Here is a 21,787-nt window from a genome sequence, read left to right as displayed (position 1 = left end):
TATGCAATAGCATCATTATGTATTTATTTATTTTTTTATTTATTTTTTTTTTAGGTTTCCTGTAGGTTAAATTGATTCTTGAACACCACAGTTATCTTATATAGTGCCTAGATCCTCTATTGGATTGGGGACTTTGAAACAGCCATTGTAGGACATTCTCCTCATTGTGCTGTTGCTAGTCAAATGTTAATTTAATCTCTATGGGAGGGATAATTGCCATGCCAAAAGATGAACTTCTACCATGCCTACATTTTTAATGACCACTTCTTTTGCCGCATTTCCCTGTCTTTTAGATTTTCACATCCTTTAAATTGAATTTGTTTTTCGATCACTCACCAAATAAATAAATAATAACAGACAAATGGTTTAATAAACTTAAAACCCATCAATTTAGGACAGCACTGTGGACAATCTGAAAATTCGCCACAAAAGCACATTTATACAGAGTTTCAAGAAATTATTTATTATTATTATTATTATTATGATTAACAAAAACTAACAGTATTAACAATTTTAAAGGAAATGTATTTTATGAATACTTGTGATATTTTTTCATTACTTACACTATTTATGAATAAACTATAGAATATCAAGGGATTAAATTATGTACCAGAGGAAATCAAAACCCACATCCTTTCTGTTGCCTGTAACCCTCTTTACGTGTCTTTCAGGTAAATGATTCTCTCGGTGTAGTTGCGGTTACGAGCCACGACTGCTGGGGGCAGTGCAGCTCTCTGTGTCCTGGAGGGCTGAGGACTTCATTCATTCAGGACAGGAGAAGGGGCTGAGCGCGTACTGAAGGAAAGGAGGTGGAGACCAGTCCAGTCCAGAGAGTATTCATAAACCGGAGTTCATCTCCTAGTTTTAAAACGCCGCTCCCAGTTCAACCTTCAAGTAGCGTAGAAGTAGATCAAAACTAACCGAGCCAACGCGACTCGTCATTCAGAAAGACTGCTCCGGAACACTGCGGCTTCACTGGGCAAAGTTGAATGAACTTGATTGCGAGGACAACTCATTGTTTTCATTAACTTTTCAGGACGTGTTCCCACTTTAAAGCCTGGACTTTAACTCCCTCAAACTCTATACGACACGTTCTTGCTGAGAAGACCACTGAAACGAACCGCTGTAGTAAATCTCTGGGATTTTAGGAGAAAGACTTCAGGAGGAACTCTCAAATGCAAAACTATATGTATGAGAAGGCGATGGCACCCGAAGCAAGAAACGGAGGAACATCCACGTTAAATAACAACGGCGTAGACAACAGCAAGAGGAAACTCTTAATAGCATTAGACATCTTCTGCCTTCTTCTGGGTGAGTGTCCAACACACACAAATTTGCAACAGTAAAAAAATAAAATAAAAATGAAAATCCTGCATTATGTCTTAAATCAATGCATCATAAGCAGATTCAGCACTCCCTAATGTGAAAGTGATGATTTTTTAAATGGTATTTATAAAGTTGTTTATGTATTATTTCAAATATAACTCAATATACATAATAATAAAATAACATTAAAAATAAATCACTTTTATAATAATTGTTATTGTTATTCTGATATGTGATATATCATTTATTAGTCAAATTGCAGAGAAAAAAGTAAACAATAAAAATAGTACAAAAATAGTATTTATTCCAGGTGGAATAAATGTTCCACACTAAAGTTAAACTGGTTGAACTGTTAATCTAAAGGAGAGCATGAAAGCTGAAGTAAATAAATGCCATTTATTGAGATGACAATGCAAAAAAAAAAAAAAAAAAGTCTGCATTGTTATCTTAGTGAAACAGAGGAATAACCGTTAAGTGCTCTTATCACAGCCAGTTTTTTGCAAAGTTGGCACTGTTGTTGATGTAAACCACTTGTTTTTTTTTTTGTTTTTTTTTGTAAGAAACATAATTTGGATTGTTTTAAAGAAAGCCTTCTCACTCATCAGAAGAAGGAGGGAGTTATTGTGGCCCCTTTGCGTCCTATTGACATCTTTTGAAGTGGCATATGAACATGCTTATTATGGTTAACCCATCACTTAAATGTAACAGAATCATCTGTAGTCAAAACAAGTTTTGTAAACATGACTTTGTTCACAGCTTTTTATAGTTGCGACCCAACAGATTTAGAGGCACACCATCATGACCGTATGCAATTGATTAGTCTGATCTGTAGAGTTTGTTATGAGCTCGTTTATTTGTCTATGACATATGTCTACAGAGGATATACTGTAATATCTGTAAATTGCTCTCAGGTGCGTGCATTTTCTTTATTTTTTCTCTAAAACGGATGCCTGTGAGTTTTTCACATGCTGTCACCAGCTTAGCGTGACATTGATGAAAGTGTTGCCTAGTAGTTAAAGAAGTGCACTTGTTAACCTAAAGGTTGTAGGTTCAGACCAGCAATAGATAAACACAATTGTGCCCTTGAGCAAGACATGATAACTTCAGAAAGACTGTACCTGAAATCCGTATACAGCAAGTCAGAATTTAATGACTAGGTGAATCTGCTTCGTATCGTTTGGTTCAGATGTCTGGAAACCCTCACAGCGTCGGGTTCTCATCTTTTCTCAAAGCCTGTCAGTTCGAACCCTCCTCCTTCAGAAAGAAAGGATTAACAAACTTCAGCCCTCATCTTTACACATTCTTCTAGGAGAGACCCTCCAACCCCCCGCCAGCTGGCATATGCCTCATTTAACTCCAGCCACGGCATCATATCAACTTTCTCTTCGCTTTTAGGGGCAGAATGAATCCCACTGCTTTTGTTCCCAGGAATGCAGAGTAGAACGGCTTAAACGTGTCGCTTTAGAGAAGCAGGGCAAGGCTTTTGTAAGCAATTAAGAGCCCACCGTTTTAAAATGCCTGTGAACCTTCTGCAGCATCCAAAACAGTTGTCAGGCTTTCAAAAGAGATGAAATGTTAGAGCAGTTGTAGCCGAGAGAGGAAGAACATCGCAGATCCAAGGGTGTTTGATAGCTTCGCTTTAAATGGTGGTCCTAAATTAGAAGTTTACAGCGAATCTGGTGACTAATAACTTCCTTTTTCTGCCGTATCATAAATGGAAACAAACACCCAGATCTTCCGGTGCCTTTTTTATGGTCTCTTTCAAATGCAACCAGTTTGAGACATGTTCTCATATGTGGTTTATATATAGATGTATGATGTCCATATGTAACAAGTTCACTACACTTTTACAAATAAAGCTTCTTTACTAGCATCAGTGGTTCCATGAAGAACCTTTTAACTTGCATTGAAACTTTCCATTGCACACTGGTTCTTTATGATGGGAAAAAGGTTCTTTAGAATATTGAAGCGTTCAAAAAATGGTTCTTTTTGGAACCTTTAATCTTAAGAGTGCAGGAAAATTCAAGTTATTTGCTTTAAAAGGAAGGCATATACAAACATGTTCTTTGTCATGTCTAATATGAGAAATTTTTGGTGGTCTTGGGGGGGGGGGGTAGACTCATTTGGAGGGGGATTTGAAAAGGATGCCTGAAGAATGTCTCTTCATGAATAGTCTTTGTTAGCGCTGAAGCTGCGGCCCATTCAGTGATCAGACACTTGAAGCTCAATCTGTTGTGAAGATCTGTAGATTAGTATGTTATCACCATTTTTCCCTCTCCTTGGATTTCTCTCTCGCACTCTCACCGTCTCCCTCATCAGATACGGAGCTGATAACCTCTTCTATTCTCACTTGTCTCTTTTATTAAAGTTAAATCCGCTTCAATCATTAGTGTTTACACATGCAGTACATCCACACTGAGACGGGTGATGCTTTTGTTCCTGCTCATTAGTAGTTTATCACTGTGGGCATTGTTTACGTAGTGCGTCTCATGCATTATGAATGTTAATGAAGACTAAGAAAGCAGCCAGAGAGCTTGTAGTATGTTTTGCGTTACCTCCTGTTGAGATGAAGCTGAGAGGCTGCAGCTCAGCTCATTAGCATACAGTAGTTATAGCAACGTAAAGTGGGCGTGTCTCTGTGTGTCCCTCCCCCCGAGGGTGTCTTGAAGTGAAGTGAAGTGACATTCAGCCAAGTATGGTGACCCATACTCAGAATTTGTGCTCTGCATTTAACCCATCCGAAGTGCACACACACAGAGCAGTGAACACACACACACACACACTGTGAACACACACCCGGAGCAGTGGGCAGCCATTTTTTATGCTGTGGCGCCCGGGGAGCAGTTGGGGGTTCGGTGCCTTGCTCAAGGGCACCTCAGTCGTGGTATTGAGGGTGGTGAGAGAACTGTACATGCACTCCCCCCACCCACAATTCCTGCCGGCCCGGGACTCGAACCCACAACCCTTCGATTGGGAGTCCGATTCTCTAACCACCAGGCCACGACTTCCCCACTTGGGTGGTGGGTCGCACACATTCTTGCCCATGCCACTGATAGCTGAAATAGTTTACATACAGACACAAACAGCCACCCAGACTCTTCCTCTCATCCACACTAACTGTTCCAGATGTCAGTGGTTTGCTTGTATAAATGGTTGTGATTGAAGTTAACATTCTCTTAGTGAGTGAGCGTAAAGAACATATTCAGGTTTTCTTTCTCCCAAAATCCGAAAAAAAAAAAAATTATATATATGATCTCTATTTTATTTTATTTTTTTGTGTGAAATAAAACCTAAATATGTTGACCATAAGATTCAATATATATGCAGTACAGACCAAAAGTTTGGAAACATTACTATTTTTAATTTTTTTGAAAGAAGTTTCTTCTGTTTATCAAGCCTGCATTTATTTGATCAAAGATACAGAAAAAACAGTAATATTGTGAAATATTATTACAACTTAAAATAATAGTTTTCTATTTGAATATACTTTAAAAAAATAATTTATTCCTGTGATGCAAAGCTGAATTTTCAGCATCATTACTCCAGCCATTTTAAAAACATAGCTTTTTTTTTTTTTTTTTACTTTTTATTCATCAAAGTATCCTAAAAAAGTATCACATGTTCTGAAAAAATATTAAGCAGGTCTGTTTCCAACTTTGATAATGAATCATCATATTAGAATGATTTCTAAAGGATCATGTGATAATGATCCTAAAAATTCAGATTTGCATCACAGAAATAAATTATAATTTAAAGTATAATAAATTTAAAAACAATTATTTTAAATTGTAATAATATATCACAATATTACATTTTTTTCTGTATTTTTGATCAAAAAAATGCAGGCTTGATGAGCATTAGAAACTTCTTTCAAAAACATTAAAAATAGTAATGTTTCCAAACTTTTGGTCTGTACTGTGTATATATATATATATATATATATATATATATATATATATATATATATATATATATATATATATATATGTATGTATATACATATGCATATATAAAATTATATATATATATATATATATATATACATATATATATACATATATATATACATATACAATTTTATATATGCATATGTATAATATTTTATTATACATTATATATGTATATATATTTTTTTATTAATTTTAATTAATTGAAAATGTTATTTTATTTACATTTTATAATATATAATTTAACAAATAATACTATTTATGTATTATTATTATTATTATTATTACAATTTAATATAGAACATTAAGTATATTAAATTGTAAAAATTCAATTATTAAAAATATATGTATAATATGCATCACGTGGCATGGATGCTTTCTGCTAGGTTAGCGATTGGTGGAAATGCTTGTTCATGTGCTCTTTGTTCATATCCCACAGATGTCAAGCATACTTGACTTACCAGTGACAATCAATCCAGTTTGCCAGTCTGAAAGGTTTGGCCAAGCTGCTTCCTGGTACCTCTCACGGGAGACATCAATTCTAAAAGAGTTTTCTCGTTTACTTGCTGGAATGGAAACGAGAACTTATGGAAATGGAAACAAGAACTTAAATGCTGCAAGATATCACTATTGTTGACACTGCGTGAACAACTTTGGCCCTCAGTCGTTCAGAATTAGCCATGTAACCTTTTGAGGAGATCAAAGTGAAGGAAAAGGTTTCGGTCTCGTGATTTCTGGTCGTTTTAGGTGCTTTTAACTTCTCCTTTATCCGTGACATTCCAGGAGGGCGATTTTAGAGTTATGGAGTGCCAGAGAACCCTTTGGGAGTTTCTCTCATTTATATCTGACTACATTAACCTCCACCTCTGAAGCTGAGAAGGTCTGGTCCACCTCTATAAATATTTTTCAGAATTTCTCAAATTCTTCATTGCAGACTGAGGGCGGCTTTCACTCTTGAAGTGACATCTGGTATAATTTTCGGTCAGTCTGTATGCAGGGGCAAATGCAGGAAAGGGAGGGAAGAGGAAAAGGTAGTCTCGCTAGGCCACTCTCCTGTTTTCCCTCCCTTGCTACGACTCTTTGCCCTAGGTGTGGCAAGCTGTGCAATGAAATGCAATCCCCCCCTCTCCAAACCTTCCATCTTTCTCTCATTCACAGGGTGTAATTGCAGGAGACCATCTAAAGCTGCCACATGGTGTACAGGAAAGCTATCAGTCAGAGGGACAGATGAAGTCCTCTTGTAGTAATGCTCCATTAACTTTTGCTGTTGCAACATTTCCAAAACCAGGGGTTCGTGGACAGATATAAAATAAAGTCATATAAAATGATATATTATGTAGCAATTTTACTGTAATATAATGTTTATAATACACTTGTCGGAAAGAGCACCATGGTTTAACAGATTTGTTACAATGGGAGCTTGTAGCATTAAGCTGCAAGATTAGAGCTGGATAGAAAGTTGACATTTTAGTAAAAAACTTATTGCAGACAACCTTTCTGCAGATCAGTCCTCTGTGGCTTTTTCCTGCAACTTTATATCAAAGAATGACAATAGAAATTCTAAAATTTAAATCAAGCTGGGTTCCATGAAACATAAAACAGGATTTCAGAAGTCATTCCTCTGAATCAGAAGCTGCCCCAGATCTTTGGAAAGTGACGTTAAGAGCCTCAGATAGTCACTGCTAGTAATGACGCAGTCAAAACGTAATACCCACGCTCGGTATTTGTGTATGTCTAAGTGCACATGTGCAATATAACGTGTTTGACAGTTTGTGAAGGGACCTGCAAGGGTGTTTGTGCACGTCTAAGTTTGTGCATGTAAGAGAGGCTGGTTTCTGAGGTCGCTGCCATTTGGTTTAATTATATGCTTATAGAGTTTATACGACGAAGTGGGCTGCCGAAGGTAGCAATTAGAAAGGCAGACATGAGCACGAGTGACCATCAACTGGCTGTTTAGACTGTGTGCGTGTGGTTAGAGTGTTGGGTACAGCTTTATCACATCCAGAAGGTCTCTTGGAGTGCATACTCGTGATAATGCACTCTTTGGGTTTGTTACGGTCTCTAAATTCCTCCTAGTTTGGATGCTGTTTTCTGTGATCTGCGGCTGCATATCTCTGTCAGTTTACGGCTCTCTGTTTGTGCTCGGAACAATAGCGTAAGATCTTCCACAGAGTGGAAGCAAGCATGAGGCGCTCCTGCTGGTTTCTACGAGGTAAATACACAAATGATTAGTTTAGTTATTTTTATTGTAATTGTAGCCTATTTCCTCTCGCTAGTCTTTATTGTATCCTGTCAGCTATTGTTTCAGCAAATGAGACATTGTGTGCGTATGAGTCTGTGGGATGCATCAGCTGCAACGCTCACTAAGGAACAATCATCCTCAGTTCACTCAGCTTGATTATAATTCCAGGGTGTTGGAATTTTTCTGGAGTATGTGCATGTGTTTTCTTCAATGGGATTTCTTCAAATCCAATGTGGGCATCTGTTGAAGTCTCTTCTAGCACCGAAGGGCCAAGGGTGACCTCTGCAGCCTTCACACGACAAGCGCTCTTTCACTTTTTCTAGGTCATGTGGATTAAGTCCAGGGTGCTCAGGATTCCTGAGTGCAAGCCTAGCTGGCCTCTAAAGAGCAGTCACCCTCGGGCATTCATTTGCTAATAAGTCTTGTGTTACCAAGGGTAATATTCTAATATGATGGATATTTCTCAAATTAATTAAGTAGTTCAAATGTAGTTGTTGGTTTCAGCTTGTCACCCCTTTAGAGTAGAAATTGTCTCGTGAATTACAGCTTTGGTTGATTTCTGTACGTACTGTATTTACATTTTTACCCTCAGCAATAGATACTTGTTCCATTTTTAAGATTTGAGTAATTCTATTTATTTGTGAACCATTTATATATTCTTTGTTTGTTTGTTTGAAATTGCAGTTTGGTTAAATGTTGTTAAAATTAAGTTCATTTATTTAATGATTCTGACAATGATGCCGGGGCTGTGGCATAGTTATAACATTCAGCTGTGGAACTCATATGGGAAATGTAAGCTTGAGTCTGGCTCGCAACATTTCCCTGTCCCATCCCCCCTCTTCTCCCCATAATTTCCTTTCTCTGTGAGTTAAACTCTTTGAGTATATACAGACAATTTGAAGTGTAGCTTATACAAACATGACAATACACATATACTCATAGACTATACCATAATAAACACATTTAGACAGTGACATTTCCATGATCTCATTCCTTCACACACCACACCAAAAGCATAAACGCAGCTCTCACCCTCTGGTAGAGTGTAGATTGCTATTTTCAGATGCTTTGGTTGAAGTGTTAAGTGTGTGGTCTTTCTCTTGAGCTCCAGGGCAGGGTGGGAGATGGGAGCAGTTCCTGGGCTCTACCCCAATGAAGATGCTCACAGCACGCTGTGGTGGCCTAGGTTAACCCATAAATGCACACACCTCCAGAATCACGACACACTACTTACTTTAGGGTCTGTGAAGTGGGCCGAGGGGATGAAAGGATTGATGAAGAGAAAAGGGATAGGCCAGTCCAAAGATGACACTCCTCCTGAGCTACAAGTGTTTATTATGTTTTATTGGCCTTGTTAAAGAAATGGAAAAAAAGAGGTAGAGAGATAGTCAGGGTTCGTTTGTTTTATCACACTTTACTGTGAGAAGAAAAAGGCTGGGTTTGACCTTTAACCTAGGGAAACTGGCAAGCAGTTGTGCAGTTGTACATTTCCTCACCTAAAAGCAAAGTAAATCTAAAGAAGAATGTGACACAGATGGCACAGTTACTTTTTGGTACCTTTGCTGCTTTTTTTAGTGGGATCTTTTATTTTGACATGTTAGGCCTATTTTTGCATTTTAAACAAACATGGGAACACTTATTTATGTGTCCTCTAGTCTCCTGTTACCGCTAGTTAAATTAATTGTTTGCTGGTCTCCTCTAGTTTGTGGGAGACAATAAGATCGAAAAGGTTAAATAACAGAGCAGCTTCGACACATTTCCATTATGCCCTCTCCGCTGTGATTTTACTCTTGATGGGTGATCTGTTTATATATTTATTTATATTTTAATAAATGTCTCATTTGGGAATGTTTGTTAAACAGACAGCTTGACTCAATGCTCTGTTAAGGATTCTACTCTAGTAAACACTTTTGACATGTGTGGGACTTGGAGGGCTTTTGTATTGTTGCTGTTCATCTTAAAAAGCATACAAGATAAGAATTACTGTGTCAGTATTAGTGCTGGGCGGTAAACCGGTTCATACCGAAAACCGGTGTATATTTTCGTTACGATGTTAATTTTGAATATACCGCCATACCGGTGTATTTAATTACTCAGCGTTCGGAACGAACGTTATGCTGCGCCGCGGCCGCGCGACACTGTTTCAGACGGACCCTTTACAATGTTGTACTTCTAAGCAGCGACTGCGAGGCGTGGTGAGGGTACACACACAGCAGTGCTGTCTCTGGTGTTACGTTATAACGTCTGTTTCACACAGTCAGTCTGCTGCACCAGGCGTCAAGGAGCGGTGTGTAGCCTGCAGCAGTGCAGCGATTGTTAACGTACTGAGTCTATTTTTGCTGTGCTGCAGGTGCCTACTTAAAGTGAAAGCGCATTGTTGGCGGGAAAAATGAACATGGATTGACATGTAAACGCAGTCACATGGGTTTTTGGCTAGGTTTAAAACAAGAAAAAGAGCACTTTTAGATAAACAAGGAAAACAATATATATGTTCACTTTTATGGAAGCAGAAAAACAAAGTTCATTAAGACCCGTGGGATTGCTTGTGATAAAGATTTAAATGTAAAATGCACGAGACTGTTTCTGTCTGTGGTGTTTTAATTTTAAATATTTTTATTATACAATGAGTCCATGCTGCGGACTGCATATGCACTGCAGGCAGATTATGCATATATAATATCCATTTTATGCAAGTGCTGTCGGGCTAAAATTGTCGCCAAAGGCGGCAACACGAGCAAATTGCTCTAGCACCTTAGCCGCAAGCACGTCTTGGAATATCAACCAGCAGAAAATGCATTGTACACCTGATTATGCATGAAAAAAAAAGCCGCCATAAACCGGAAAACCGGTATAATTTTGAAAAAAAAAATGGTATATACATTTTTGGTCAAACCGCCCAGCACTAGTCAGTATGTCAGGGAACTACACTAACGTTTTCCACTGGTGGCACTTGTGCGACTAACTTTTTCAGTTACTGGCTCAAAACATGATTTGGTCGCACACATTTTTTATAGTAAGCCGCTCTGGATAATAATGAAACTGTATTGCATACAGATGTGCTTTTTATTTTACTTGCCATCTTTTAAACCACATGCCTTGTTCTATTTCTTACAGTACACACAGTGCATTGCTCCGTCTTGTAGCTGGGATTAGAGGGGCCCTGGTGCAGGTTGTACAGTGGGCCCTGTTTGAAATTGTTTAATTTGTACTGTATGTCCATTCTATTTATTTATTTGTGGTATTTACACAGTTTACTTTTTTTTTTAAGTTTGTAGGTGCCCAGAAACTAATTTAAAATAGCACTGCATAGTCTTCTCTGTAAAATAAAATACACAGTCAAACCAAAATGTATTTAGACACCTTCAACATTTCTCACATTATCACAGTTTATTTGTTAAAGTTTAGAAATTGGTAATAAAATATGACAAGAACTCTAGAGTTAAACTGTGTCAGAACAAATTCATCTTGATAATGTCAGATAACTTGGATAGAAAGATATGTAATGGAATCAACCAATCAACCAAAACTTCAAACATTTACACAACTACCAATACTTTGTTGAACAGTTACTAAGCAATGAAAGAAACACTTAAGCAAGAAATGGTCAAGTCCCTAATTTTTTTTTTTTTTTTTTATCAATTTCACTGGTAGTCTACAGTATGAAGAATTTTGGGGTATAATATTTCACAGTTCGCTGTATTTTAATATACTCACTTACATAAATGAACTAGTGTCCTGCACCCACTAGTAAAAAATATAATGAATTAAATTAGATTTTTGGTTTGACTGTGTATAGATTCTTGTTAAAACTACAAAGTAATCCAGTCAAGAGCAGTGAGTGATTTACTTTCATTTTCATACATTAAAGACACTGACAGCAGAGCTAGTAAATTAGGTGCGGTCACTTTCAAGAGACAATGCATCCATTATAATGATACACATCCGATTTCTTTTCAACTCTTTACTTTCACTTAAGACATAACCACAGACTTTTCGAACACACTTTCCAAGAAGGGTATTTTGACATATTTAGTATGTATTTGTCGGTACAAAAGCAAGAAGACTTTGAGACGCGTCTCTACTGGCGCCCTGAACACCAGAACACCGCGGTGCTGATTTGAGCTCTTTTCGCTTTTCGCTCTTTTTTTCTGTTTATTTAAACTGCGATTCGTAGTTGTTCGTTCAGGTGCAGGAGGACGCGAACGTCCTGAAGGAGAGCTCGGTTCAGTGTTGCTGTCCATGAGACGCGGCTCTCTCGTGTGCACCGAACACAGCGCGCGGGTAACCAGCTACTCAGTTGAGCTTTACCGCATCGCGGGGCTGAAGCAAACTTGATGTGTTGAATGCTCAAAGCACGTTATAAAACCGTATTTTTAAAATACACATTTCTGTTTTAATAAATGCTCATAGTAATTCATAGCATATTGCCTAAAACATAAGGTAGGTACAAAAATAATCAGTGATACATTTGCGACCTCAAAAAAATTTGGGTCGCAATGTCATTTCAAAAGGTCGCATATGTGATAGATTTTCCTTTTCAAACACAAGGTGTTTGCTTAATTTAAGTGAAGTGAAGTGAAGTGAAGTGACATTCGGCCAAGTATGGTGACCCATACTCAGAATTTGTGCTCTGCATTTAACCCATCCGAAGTGCACACACACAGAGCAGTGAACACACACACACACTGTGAACACACACCCGGAGCAGTGGGCAGCCATTTATGCTGCGGCGCCCGGGGAGCAGTTGGGGGTTCGGTGCCTTGCTCAAGGGCACCTCAGTCGTGGTATTGAGGGTGGTGAGAGAACTGTACATGCACTCCCCCCACCCACAATTCCTGCCGGCCCAGGACTCGAACCCACAACCCTTCGATTGGGAGTCCGATTCTCTAACCACCAGGCCACGACTTCCCCCGACTTTAATGTATTCAACTAAACTGCCCCACTCTGCTGTGATCTCTCTTGATGCCCAGCAGGCCTTTGATCAGGTGGAATGGAAATATATGTTCGCTGCACTTGACAAATTTGGATTTGGGTCGAAATTTATGAATTTATTAAAAATGCTTTATGCTGCTCCCCAATCTTCTGTTCTAACCAACCATGAAAGATCTCCACCGTTCCCATTACACCGTGGCACCAGGCAGGGCTGCTGTCTCTCTCCAATGCTCTTTGCTTTAGCTCTTGAGCCGCTGGCCATTGCCATTAGAGTCAACCCCCAAATTTCCGGCATAAGGTGCGGCACATCCGAGTGCACCATTGGTCTATACGCAGATGATATAATTCTGACCCTTTCAGATGTAAAAACATCCCTTTCACCCCTTCTTAATCTGATAGATGGCTTTGGACGACTCTCTGGATTTACTATAAACTGGGAGAAATCTGTTCTTATGCCTTTATCTAATGGTCTTGATTCCATTTTTCTTCATAATCTGCCCTTTAGAGTATCCCATGAACATTTTTCTTACCTGGGGATTAACATCCCCAGAAATCCAAAACTTCTCTTTAAACTTAATTATATGGATCTGATTGGCAGGCTTAAGTGTATGATAGATAAGTGGAAACTTCTCCCCCTCTCATTGATTGGCCGTGTCAACATTGTTAAAATGGTTGTGCTCCCAAAATGTACTTATTTATTTCAGAATGTGCCCATCTTCCTCACTTCTTCCTTTTTCAAGACGTTAGACTCTATTATCATGCCCTTCGTCTGGGCCTCCAAGCCTGCCCGTATTTCAAAGGCCCACTTACAGAAGTCCACGGAGGAGGGTGGTTTAGGCTTGCCTGTCTTTCGGCATTACTACTGGGCCTGTAACGCCAGAGCATGGGTTTTCTGGAATCACTCCATGGCTGTGGGGTCAGAGGTGTGCGGTCCCGGCCCTAGATGGCCTGAGATTGAGCTTAGTAATGCTGTGTCACTTACTGGTGCCTCCTTGTCAGCCATTTTATTCTCAAAACCTGATATTAAAATTAAATCGTTATGGAATAATTTCTTACTCTGCAACTCTATAAAAATTTTAAAGCAAATCAAGGTAATTCTGAACCTCCCCGAAAAGTCAATTCATGCCCCCATATGTCAGAACCCCTGTTTCAAGCCTGGTATGATGGATGCTGGTTTTATGCAGTGGTCAAATAAAGGTATAACTACTATCAGAGATCTCTACATTGATAATCACTTTGCTTCTTTTGCCCAACTCCAGGCTAAATTTAAACTCTCTACTAATCAATTTTTTCGTTATCTACAAATTAGGAATTGTGTCAAGCATACTTCTTCTCCTCTAAATGCGACCCCCATGCAACATGACTTTTTTGATATAATGACCACCCCTCCCACCTCCAAACATTTGGTCTCTCGGTTGGTTAATCTCTTCGTTGTGGCAACCCCATCTCTCCATATTAAAGAGGCGTGGATCAAGGACACTGGCAAAGCTATATCTGATGAGTTATGGGCGATAGGTTTAAACAGGATAAAATCATGCTCTATTAATGCTCGACTTCAGCTTATCCAGTTTAAAGTAGTTCATAGGTTGCACTATTCCAAGACTAGACTGAATAAATTTTTTCCTGCTGTTTCCCCAACTTGTGATAAATGCAAATCAGCGGAGGGAACTCTTGGGCATCTTTTCTGGTCCTGCTCTAAGCTCATTAGATTCTGGGTTGACATTTTCAGTTTGTACAGTGCTGTTTATAATAGACAACTGGCTCCTGACTGTCTCTTAGTGATATTGGGCTGCTCCAACGATTCTTTGGCTCTTCCTTCTGCTTTACAACAAGCCCTCATGTTTGGTATGACCATCGCAAAACGAGTTATCCTAAAGGAGTGGAAATCAGCTTCCCCTCCTTGTTTCAAGTGGTGGCTTAATGATATGGTTTCCTGTTTATACCTTGAAGAAATACGGTTTTCTATGTCTAACTCTCTAGATAAATTCAAGAAGATCTGGGGCCCTTTCATAGATTACATCAGGAAGAAGAGCCCACAAACTGGGACCTAATTTATTCTTTTTTATATATATTTTTTTATTCTATTTATTTTTTATCCTCACTGAGTCCCTCACTCCCCTCAGGTACAGGCTTCCTTGACTTAATCGGTGGACGTTTTAGGGCATCTGGTCAGTGAATGGACACGTATATGTATACCTTTTCCTTTTTATATTATGTGCGATTGCTGGCTGTTTGTGTTCGTTTATTTTTGTATTGTTTGTATTATGCATGTAAAAAATCTGCATAAATAAAATATAAAAAAAAAATTAATAAAAAAGGTCGCATATGTGACCATTTTGGTCGCAGTGTAGTACCCTGTATGTTGATGCAAGTAAGCTAAAGTGGCCTGGATTATGTACTTTTCTTTTTTAAGTGCATTTTCTTTTTCAACTGTATTACCCACAACCGCTTGCACAATACAGGTAGACTTTTCTTAATGACAAGTGCAGAGAAATGCAAGGTTGAAGCTGCCCCATAATTTTTTTATATGTGTTCACCTGAAAGTAAAGAAACGTATGTATATCTACTGAAACACAGCCCTATGCTGTATCCAGAATCATCACCTATTAATTCCCTATGTCCTACATTAAATCACTTATATAGTCCACTTGAAAGAGTAAAGGAAAAGAAGTGAGCAAATTCAGAAACTGAGTGGCCCAGAAGGGCTGCAGATACCTCCAGGAATTAATTTGGCATGACCCTCACATTGGTTATTACCTAGCTGTTGAGTGTACTTCGTTTGTACACTCATTATTGTGGTGTATTAGGGGATTGAGTGAGTGCACTCAACAGTATCCATTATGGACACCACTACAAAAGGGTATCTCTTCAAATAGTGTACTATGTAAGGTTATGGTGGGGGTGATTTAGGACATGACTCGTCATTTGCACTTTGTGTTATCAGCCCCCTTGCAAGGCTGCCCAATCAGATGTCGCGTGAAAAGGCATGACCCTGGCGTCGATTTCCATGAGTTAAAATTGCTGTGCATAAGCACATGTTTTGAGCTGGGCCCCAGCCCCAGAGCCTATCTAATGCATTGAGAGAGTGAGAAAAGTAGGATTGCCAATGTGCACAGCTTTGCTGACCTCAGCAGCTTGCATAGACAAAGCTAATAGAGCAACACTGGTGTGTGTGAGAGAGCAGAGAACAGTGACAGCAGGGGTCCCTCTCTCACATACAGTACTTAAAAACACAATGAAGTTTCGGTCACAAACCAAACAAACATTCACAAGTCTGTTTCTTCCACATTTCACACTGTGTCCTGTCCAGGCAAGATACTACAAAAGATAAGTGCTCCAGCGACAAGTGGAGAATAATTTGCCAGTTTCTAATTTTGTCAGGTTGCGCTTGGTGCCTCTGACCAAGGTTCGGACCAATCGCTTTGGTCCAAAATCCTGCTCCATAAATCTAAATGTTAAACATCAAATATATTTCGATTAGCTGCAGTTTTGTTACTTTTGCAATTTGTCACTTTGCAGCAGCATTATGCTTTTGGAGAACGAAATAAATGAAGCGCAAAAAAAGTGGCCTGGTGGAGAGTGCATGGACTGTGGTGGTACTTCCATGTAGTCAAACTGAGAGACACAAGTATTGATTAGTTAACTGGGTAGGTCAGAGGGAAATAGGGTTAGTAGATCTAGGTTGACCCACATTGATCTGTATTGGACTGTGTTATCTCTGAAATAGACTCTTTCTGACATTGATATCTGTAAGTGATGGGTCATGGGTATGGCTTTAGTGTGTAGGTCGGTGCTTTACCACAATGGCAGCAGAAGGAAGAGAGGAAACATGCAGGGTGCTACTAAGACCACACGTTCCAGAGGTCAGGGTGCATAGGTCAGAGGTGACCGAGAACGTTAATCTCTCTGTGTGTACTTTTGTGTGAGGTTTAATGTTTAGTCTAGGTGTTTGTTTTTTGTTTTGGATTATTTATCTGGGAGCCAGTATGGTTGTGTGTGTTTGTGTTTCGGAAATGTCAATCAAGTTTGAAATGCACCTCTGACTTCTGAAGAATCCAACACTAGGCATTCACATTCCAGTGAGCAAGTACAGAACCTTTTAATAAATGGCATGTCGTCACCAAGGGGTCAATGTCTGACTGGTTAGCAAGGATCAGGATATACTAGGACTTGCATTTCTTGGAATGCATGTGAAGTCCACAAGGCCGTAAGTGTCCCATTTCTTGCTTTGCGCCTCAGTGCACATTTTTGAAAACATAGACTTGAAGGAGCACCACAATGGCATAACTTATAATTACTTAATGGCATAACTTAGAATAATCACTAGTGAAGGTTTTGGGCCTGTGCATGGTCTTGTGGTGACATCAGCCAATCAGGATTGCCATGACATCATTTTTGGCCACTACAAAGTCATTAGTCACATGGTGATTGGGTCATAAACAATTACATCCAGAGCTGAGTGCCAGTGAGCAAATTTCAAATCAAGGACTTCTTACGGGTCCTGTGCCAGCTGAGCAATTGGTGTTGAGATTAATGGGAATGCTGGGATGGCTTTCTCCAGTAATTATAGACCTTGGTCAACACACACTTTGTTCTAAATATACAGTATGCTTCCTGTTGTGGTGTTACATTAGATTTCAATGGCCACCCTCACCTCATCTCTGCCTGTTTCCCTCCCTCCATTTACCTTCCTCCCAATAATTAATGAAGCCCTCCTCTTACATTTCCCTTGTTCCCAATAGGGGTGGCTTTCTCTTTTGTGTTCGGCTTCAGTCTTTCAGCCAGTGAGAGTCCCATGAGAGCTGGCAGTGAGCCACTCATTATCAACAGATTCCCACAGGGGTTACCATGCCCGTTCTTTCTCACTCTGCATCCTCCACAGGATCTTGTATTGTGTGAAGGCTCTGGCCACAAGCCCTTTGCAGATCACAGATGATAGAGCCATCAGTTGAGCTCAAAACTAAACAACAAACCCTCACATCACCTCTAAGTTGACTCAGAGGACATGCTTGTTTCTAAAATGATTCTATTTTTACACGCTGTCATGTGTGTGCATTGTTTCCTCAAGGTGTAGTCCTTATTGCTGCCATTGTGGATTGAAAAGGGTTGGAAAGGTCTTTCCTCTTATCAGATTTATGAATCGAGTTCACCCCAGACTCATTGTTTCCAACTGGGACTCAGGTTGCAGGAAATGCATGCTCATGTGTGCGTGACCAACATATTCACCAGTACCTGAGGTGCTGAACAAAAGAACAAAGTTCTGGCCAAGGAGGTGTATACTACCTGGAGAAAGATATCTCTTAACATTCCTATTCATCTCAAAGGCAGTTGAGTTGGCTAATAATGTTAACCAGCCAAATCTTGACAGCTTAGTTCTGGCACAAGATGCTACCTATGACTGAAATGAATCGCCAGCAGTAGGCATTTACAGATCAACTTCCTGTACACATTATCTAAAAACACTTCCTTCTTATATTTTACCGTATAGAACTATTCCTTTCCCTTATCGGCCCTTAAGTGGGTTTCTGATTTGTGACACTTATTATGTTGTATTTGCATACTAGCTACAGGAAGACTTGATATGCAAGACTCAGGCAGGGGCCACGTTATCTAGATTCATGGCGGGAATATGTGTTGTGGTAATTGTGGTTTCTATTTCAGAGAGTCTTTGTATATTTCTCCTGCCATATTTTTAAATCTGTACTTAATGCATACTTCAATAACTTGGTTCTGCTTTTAGTGTTTAATGGCACCTTAGACTTTAATTTGTAGATGTGTGTTTCATGGTGTTTATGCTTATGCACAATGTGCTGTCTTCTCAGTGCAGTCATTGTTCTGGGGCAGACGGCCCCTGCCAGGAGAAGGTCATTCCTGCATGTATCTCTTCACAAAGCTTTCTTCCTTATTCATTCCCATTCAGCAATGCATCTTTGTCCCAACAATGACAGATCGGACTTTAATAGTCATTCAGAGCTTCTGCTTCACAATGCAGTTTGCTTTCACCCAAGCACACAGTCAATACCAATACTTCCTTTAGCGCAAGACGCTTTTAGAAGCTTTGAAGGAAAGGTCAGATATTTTTGACTGCAGTTTTCCTTATGTCCTAATGGTTTAGGAGTTCAAACAGATACCTAACAAATAGGAGTCTACTTATACCAAATAGTCTTTTAAGGTTTTGTGCTATTAGAAAATTGTTTGAACATCCCAACCAGCCCGACCCAGCAACACTGTGATTCTGTAAGACTGCATTAGTGGCTTTTTCTAGGGGATGCGACCCAGTGGGACAACATGACAAGTCAAAGTCAATCAAAGCTGTCATCATTATGCCACAATCTCTCACACATTTACTCAACTGCACATAAGATCTGTCAATGTAATCTTGCAGCAGACACACAAACATATTTTTCCTCCAGGCTTCATGCCTGCATAACCAGCCACCAATAGTTGATAGTATCCGATAAGATTCGTCCCATTTCTTATATAAACATTGATTTATACAACTGATTTCCGTTCTGGACTATCAGGAACTGTGGCTGTGAAGAGCCGGCCCAGTGGTTGCCCGTAGTGACTGCCTGGCGTCTAGCCGTTCCCCTTCTAAGCTGAAAAGCTGCATGCCCACATCTGATAACGCAAATAGAAAAATCTCCCCCACAATGCACCACTCTGCCACCCACTTATAATTGTTTTTTTGAGTGTCTGATGAGTGTGTGGCGCTTGAGGTCCCAATAGATTTTGGCCCCATTATTTTTCATTAAGCTTATATTGAGTGTTAAGTCAGAGACCGAATTGCGAGTTCATACGCAGTGAACCCAGAGCCAGAGCCACTTTGAACTGATTTTCTTTAACCTTTATATGACAAACTATTGTCAAGGACAATGGTCTGTTTGACATCAGTTAAGCTTTTAATATTTTTCACATGGCTCTCTTGACACGAGGATCAAATAAAAGCTGTTTAACTTGGACAGCTCCTCTTTGTGTCTGTTGTCACTACTCAACACTCTTTAGCTGCGGCCTTGGGTTCAGTGTGAATCAGCCTGAATTAATTAACTTTGCACAGACATCGGGCTAGTGTTTCCTTCTTTCTTTCTTTTAGTCTTTCATAGTTACTGAGACACATAGTTACTATTCTACCAGGAAGTAGAGAGAGTTATAGTAGATATAAAACAATAAATTACATCTGATCTTGTGCCAGCCTTAGTTTGTTAGTGGTGTTAATAATCCTTTTAAAGATTTTCAGAGTTTAGCCTGAAGCACTTCAGAAACAAGTTCATATAATCACATAAGCATCATGGCTCAACACTAACTGCTAGGCTTTTTTTTTTTTTTTTTTAGTGAAGCTGCTTTTTAAACTGTGTCTTGAATATTGTCCTTTTTGCTGAAGAGTGAGAAACAGGGCTAGAGAAGACTGAGGAGAGTCTCAGCATATTAATCCTCTTTCATGGTGGCAGAACAATGGCATGCTGGCATGACACAGGCTCTCAGCCAACATCATTGGCCGCAGACAGAAGGCTTTTCACAAACGCATGGAAGTAATGTGGAGGTCTACATGCACATACACTCATTTAAGAACTACTTAGGTTTTGTGGCTTTCAGTTGTGCTACGTTTATACTATGGTGACCTCAAAAGTATGCCCCATACAACACATTTAACCCCCTTACTACAAAAGAACATTTTATAAATAAGTATTTGTGTCTTCTTTTCCACTAAAGATGCATTGTATTCAAGCTTTGAGGATCAGTAGGGGGTCATTTTCCCCTTACTTGTCAAACAAACTTGTTCACCATTTGACTTTATACTTGTGCAGATACATACACACTCTAACACAAATGTATATGGTCTGTGTTGTACTTGAACATATAATGAAATATGATCGCTAGGACTTGGCTTTTTCCAGACACTCTAAGTGTGTTTGACCTTGTGGTCAAAGCAGATCTGAAAACATCACTAGCAGTGCCAAAGAGGAATGTGCGTCCATGTCTGCATGTGTTTCCACATATGTACCCTAGGTTCATGTATTCCCTCCTCCCAGTCTCATACTCTGAGGTTGAATTAGCTAAGTCAAGTTTCTTTAAGCGTCTCCAACTCAAGCACCCAAAGTCCTATATTTTTGCAGGTGTAGAAAGTGTCTACTTCCTTAATTCCAGTAATGCCCATCTGTCTAATAGGAGAGAGAGAGAGAGAAGAAAGACAGTGGTGTTTGACAGCATCTAGATGAAGTGGCTTATGTTGTACAAGACCTTATGTCTAAAAAATACAACATGATATTCCTTTGAATGTTTGAATATTATTTCTCTCTGAGCTTAAGAAAGTCGTCATGAACTTTTTGGAGGTTGAGAAATAAGTAGATTTTACTGACGAAAAGTAACAAAGAGGGCTGAGGGTATTTGTTTTTCACAATGTTCAGGTTCCCAGTGCTGGTATGATCTTACATCTTAAAGGCTTGGTTTATTGTATGTATATATTTGTGTGTTAGAAAGGATCAATCACCACGGCTGCAGTCTCCTCTCTCTCCAACCACAGAAAGCCCGAACGCCCCTTCTGTCTTTCGCTCCAAACACCGTTCCAGACATTTGGGTGGTCGGCGTAAGCTAAGCTTTGTTTTTCTTGCTATAAACACATTTTACAATCCTTCAGGGGGAACTTTTCAAAGCTCCCACCACAACTTTGAGTCTGATGTTTAGTTTGCTTTGATTTGAAAATATGTATTTTTTTTTCCCTCCGTTGGCTTGATGATGACAGCTGACGTGTGTTTTGCAGGACGTGTGATATTTTAATGAGTCAGCCATTTTGGGCTGAGGTCCCAGCCTGGCATCTATCCCTTTCCTTACTGAACAAATACACTGGTTTAGACCCATGCCAAATAGTGTGCATGTATTTTGTTGTCCATTTCTGTACCAAGGGAAACCCTCCACAACATAAGTCATAGAGGCTTTGCTTTTAGCCACAAGAAGTGTCTCCATCATTCTTCTCTCATGAAGCAGAAAGACATGAACCAAACTGCTATGAAAATGTTTGAGCAAAACCACAAATGAACCTGAAAACTCCACATATTCTGTCTCCGAAATGTCCGCATACCTACTCTGTTCCAAACCTTAGTGAGCTGCCTACATAGCATCATAGACATAGGCTTCCAGCATCTTTTGGCCTTTATTTTATTTTTTAAACAATGCAGTCTCGGAATGTATTCCTGAAATAAATCAAAATGGTGAATAAATCTAAAGAAATGGTTATTATAAATATATCTAATTCATGGTAAATGTGTTAATTCTAAACCATTATTTGCATGTTTTGTATGTTTACGTGTATAGTATTGCAGTTAGCTTAGTAATATGCTTACAC

At 39.2% G+C, this 21,787-nt stretch overlaps 1 protein-coding gene across 2 annotated transcripts in view; it reads left to right on the top strand.

The window, feature by feature from the left end:
* Positions 1-779: 779 nt before the first annotated feature.
* The window catches only part of plpp3 (phospholipid phosphatase 3), a 43,211-nt gene continuing 22,203 nt past the window's right edge, over positions 780-21,787 (top strand). Inside the window, exon 1 of one of the 2 annotated variants that reach the window (XM_059498934.1) lies at positions 780-1,311. In XM_059498934.1, coding sequence (XP_059354917.1) covers positions 1,176-1,311 — 136 coding nt within the window. In that variant the 5' untranslated portion in view covers positions 780-1,175. The remainder of the gene's footprint in view (positions 1,312-21,787) is intronic. The other variant, XM_059498933.1, reaches the window with a different exon arrangement.

The sequence above is a fragment of the Carassius carassius genome, chromosome 18, assembly GCF_963082965.1.
Source record: "Carassius carassius chromosome 18, fCarCar2.1, whole genome shotgun sequence".
Taxonomy (NCBI): domain Eukaryota; kingdom Metazoa; phylum Chordata; class Actinopteri; order Cypriniformes; family Cyprinidae; genus Carassius; species Carassius carassius.
The sequence above is the reverse complement of the archived record's forward strand: the minus strand, read 5'-3'. Positions and strand labels throughout refer to the sequence as shown.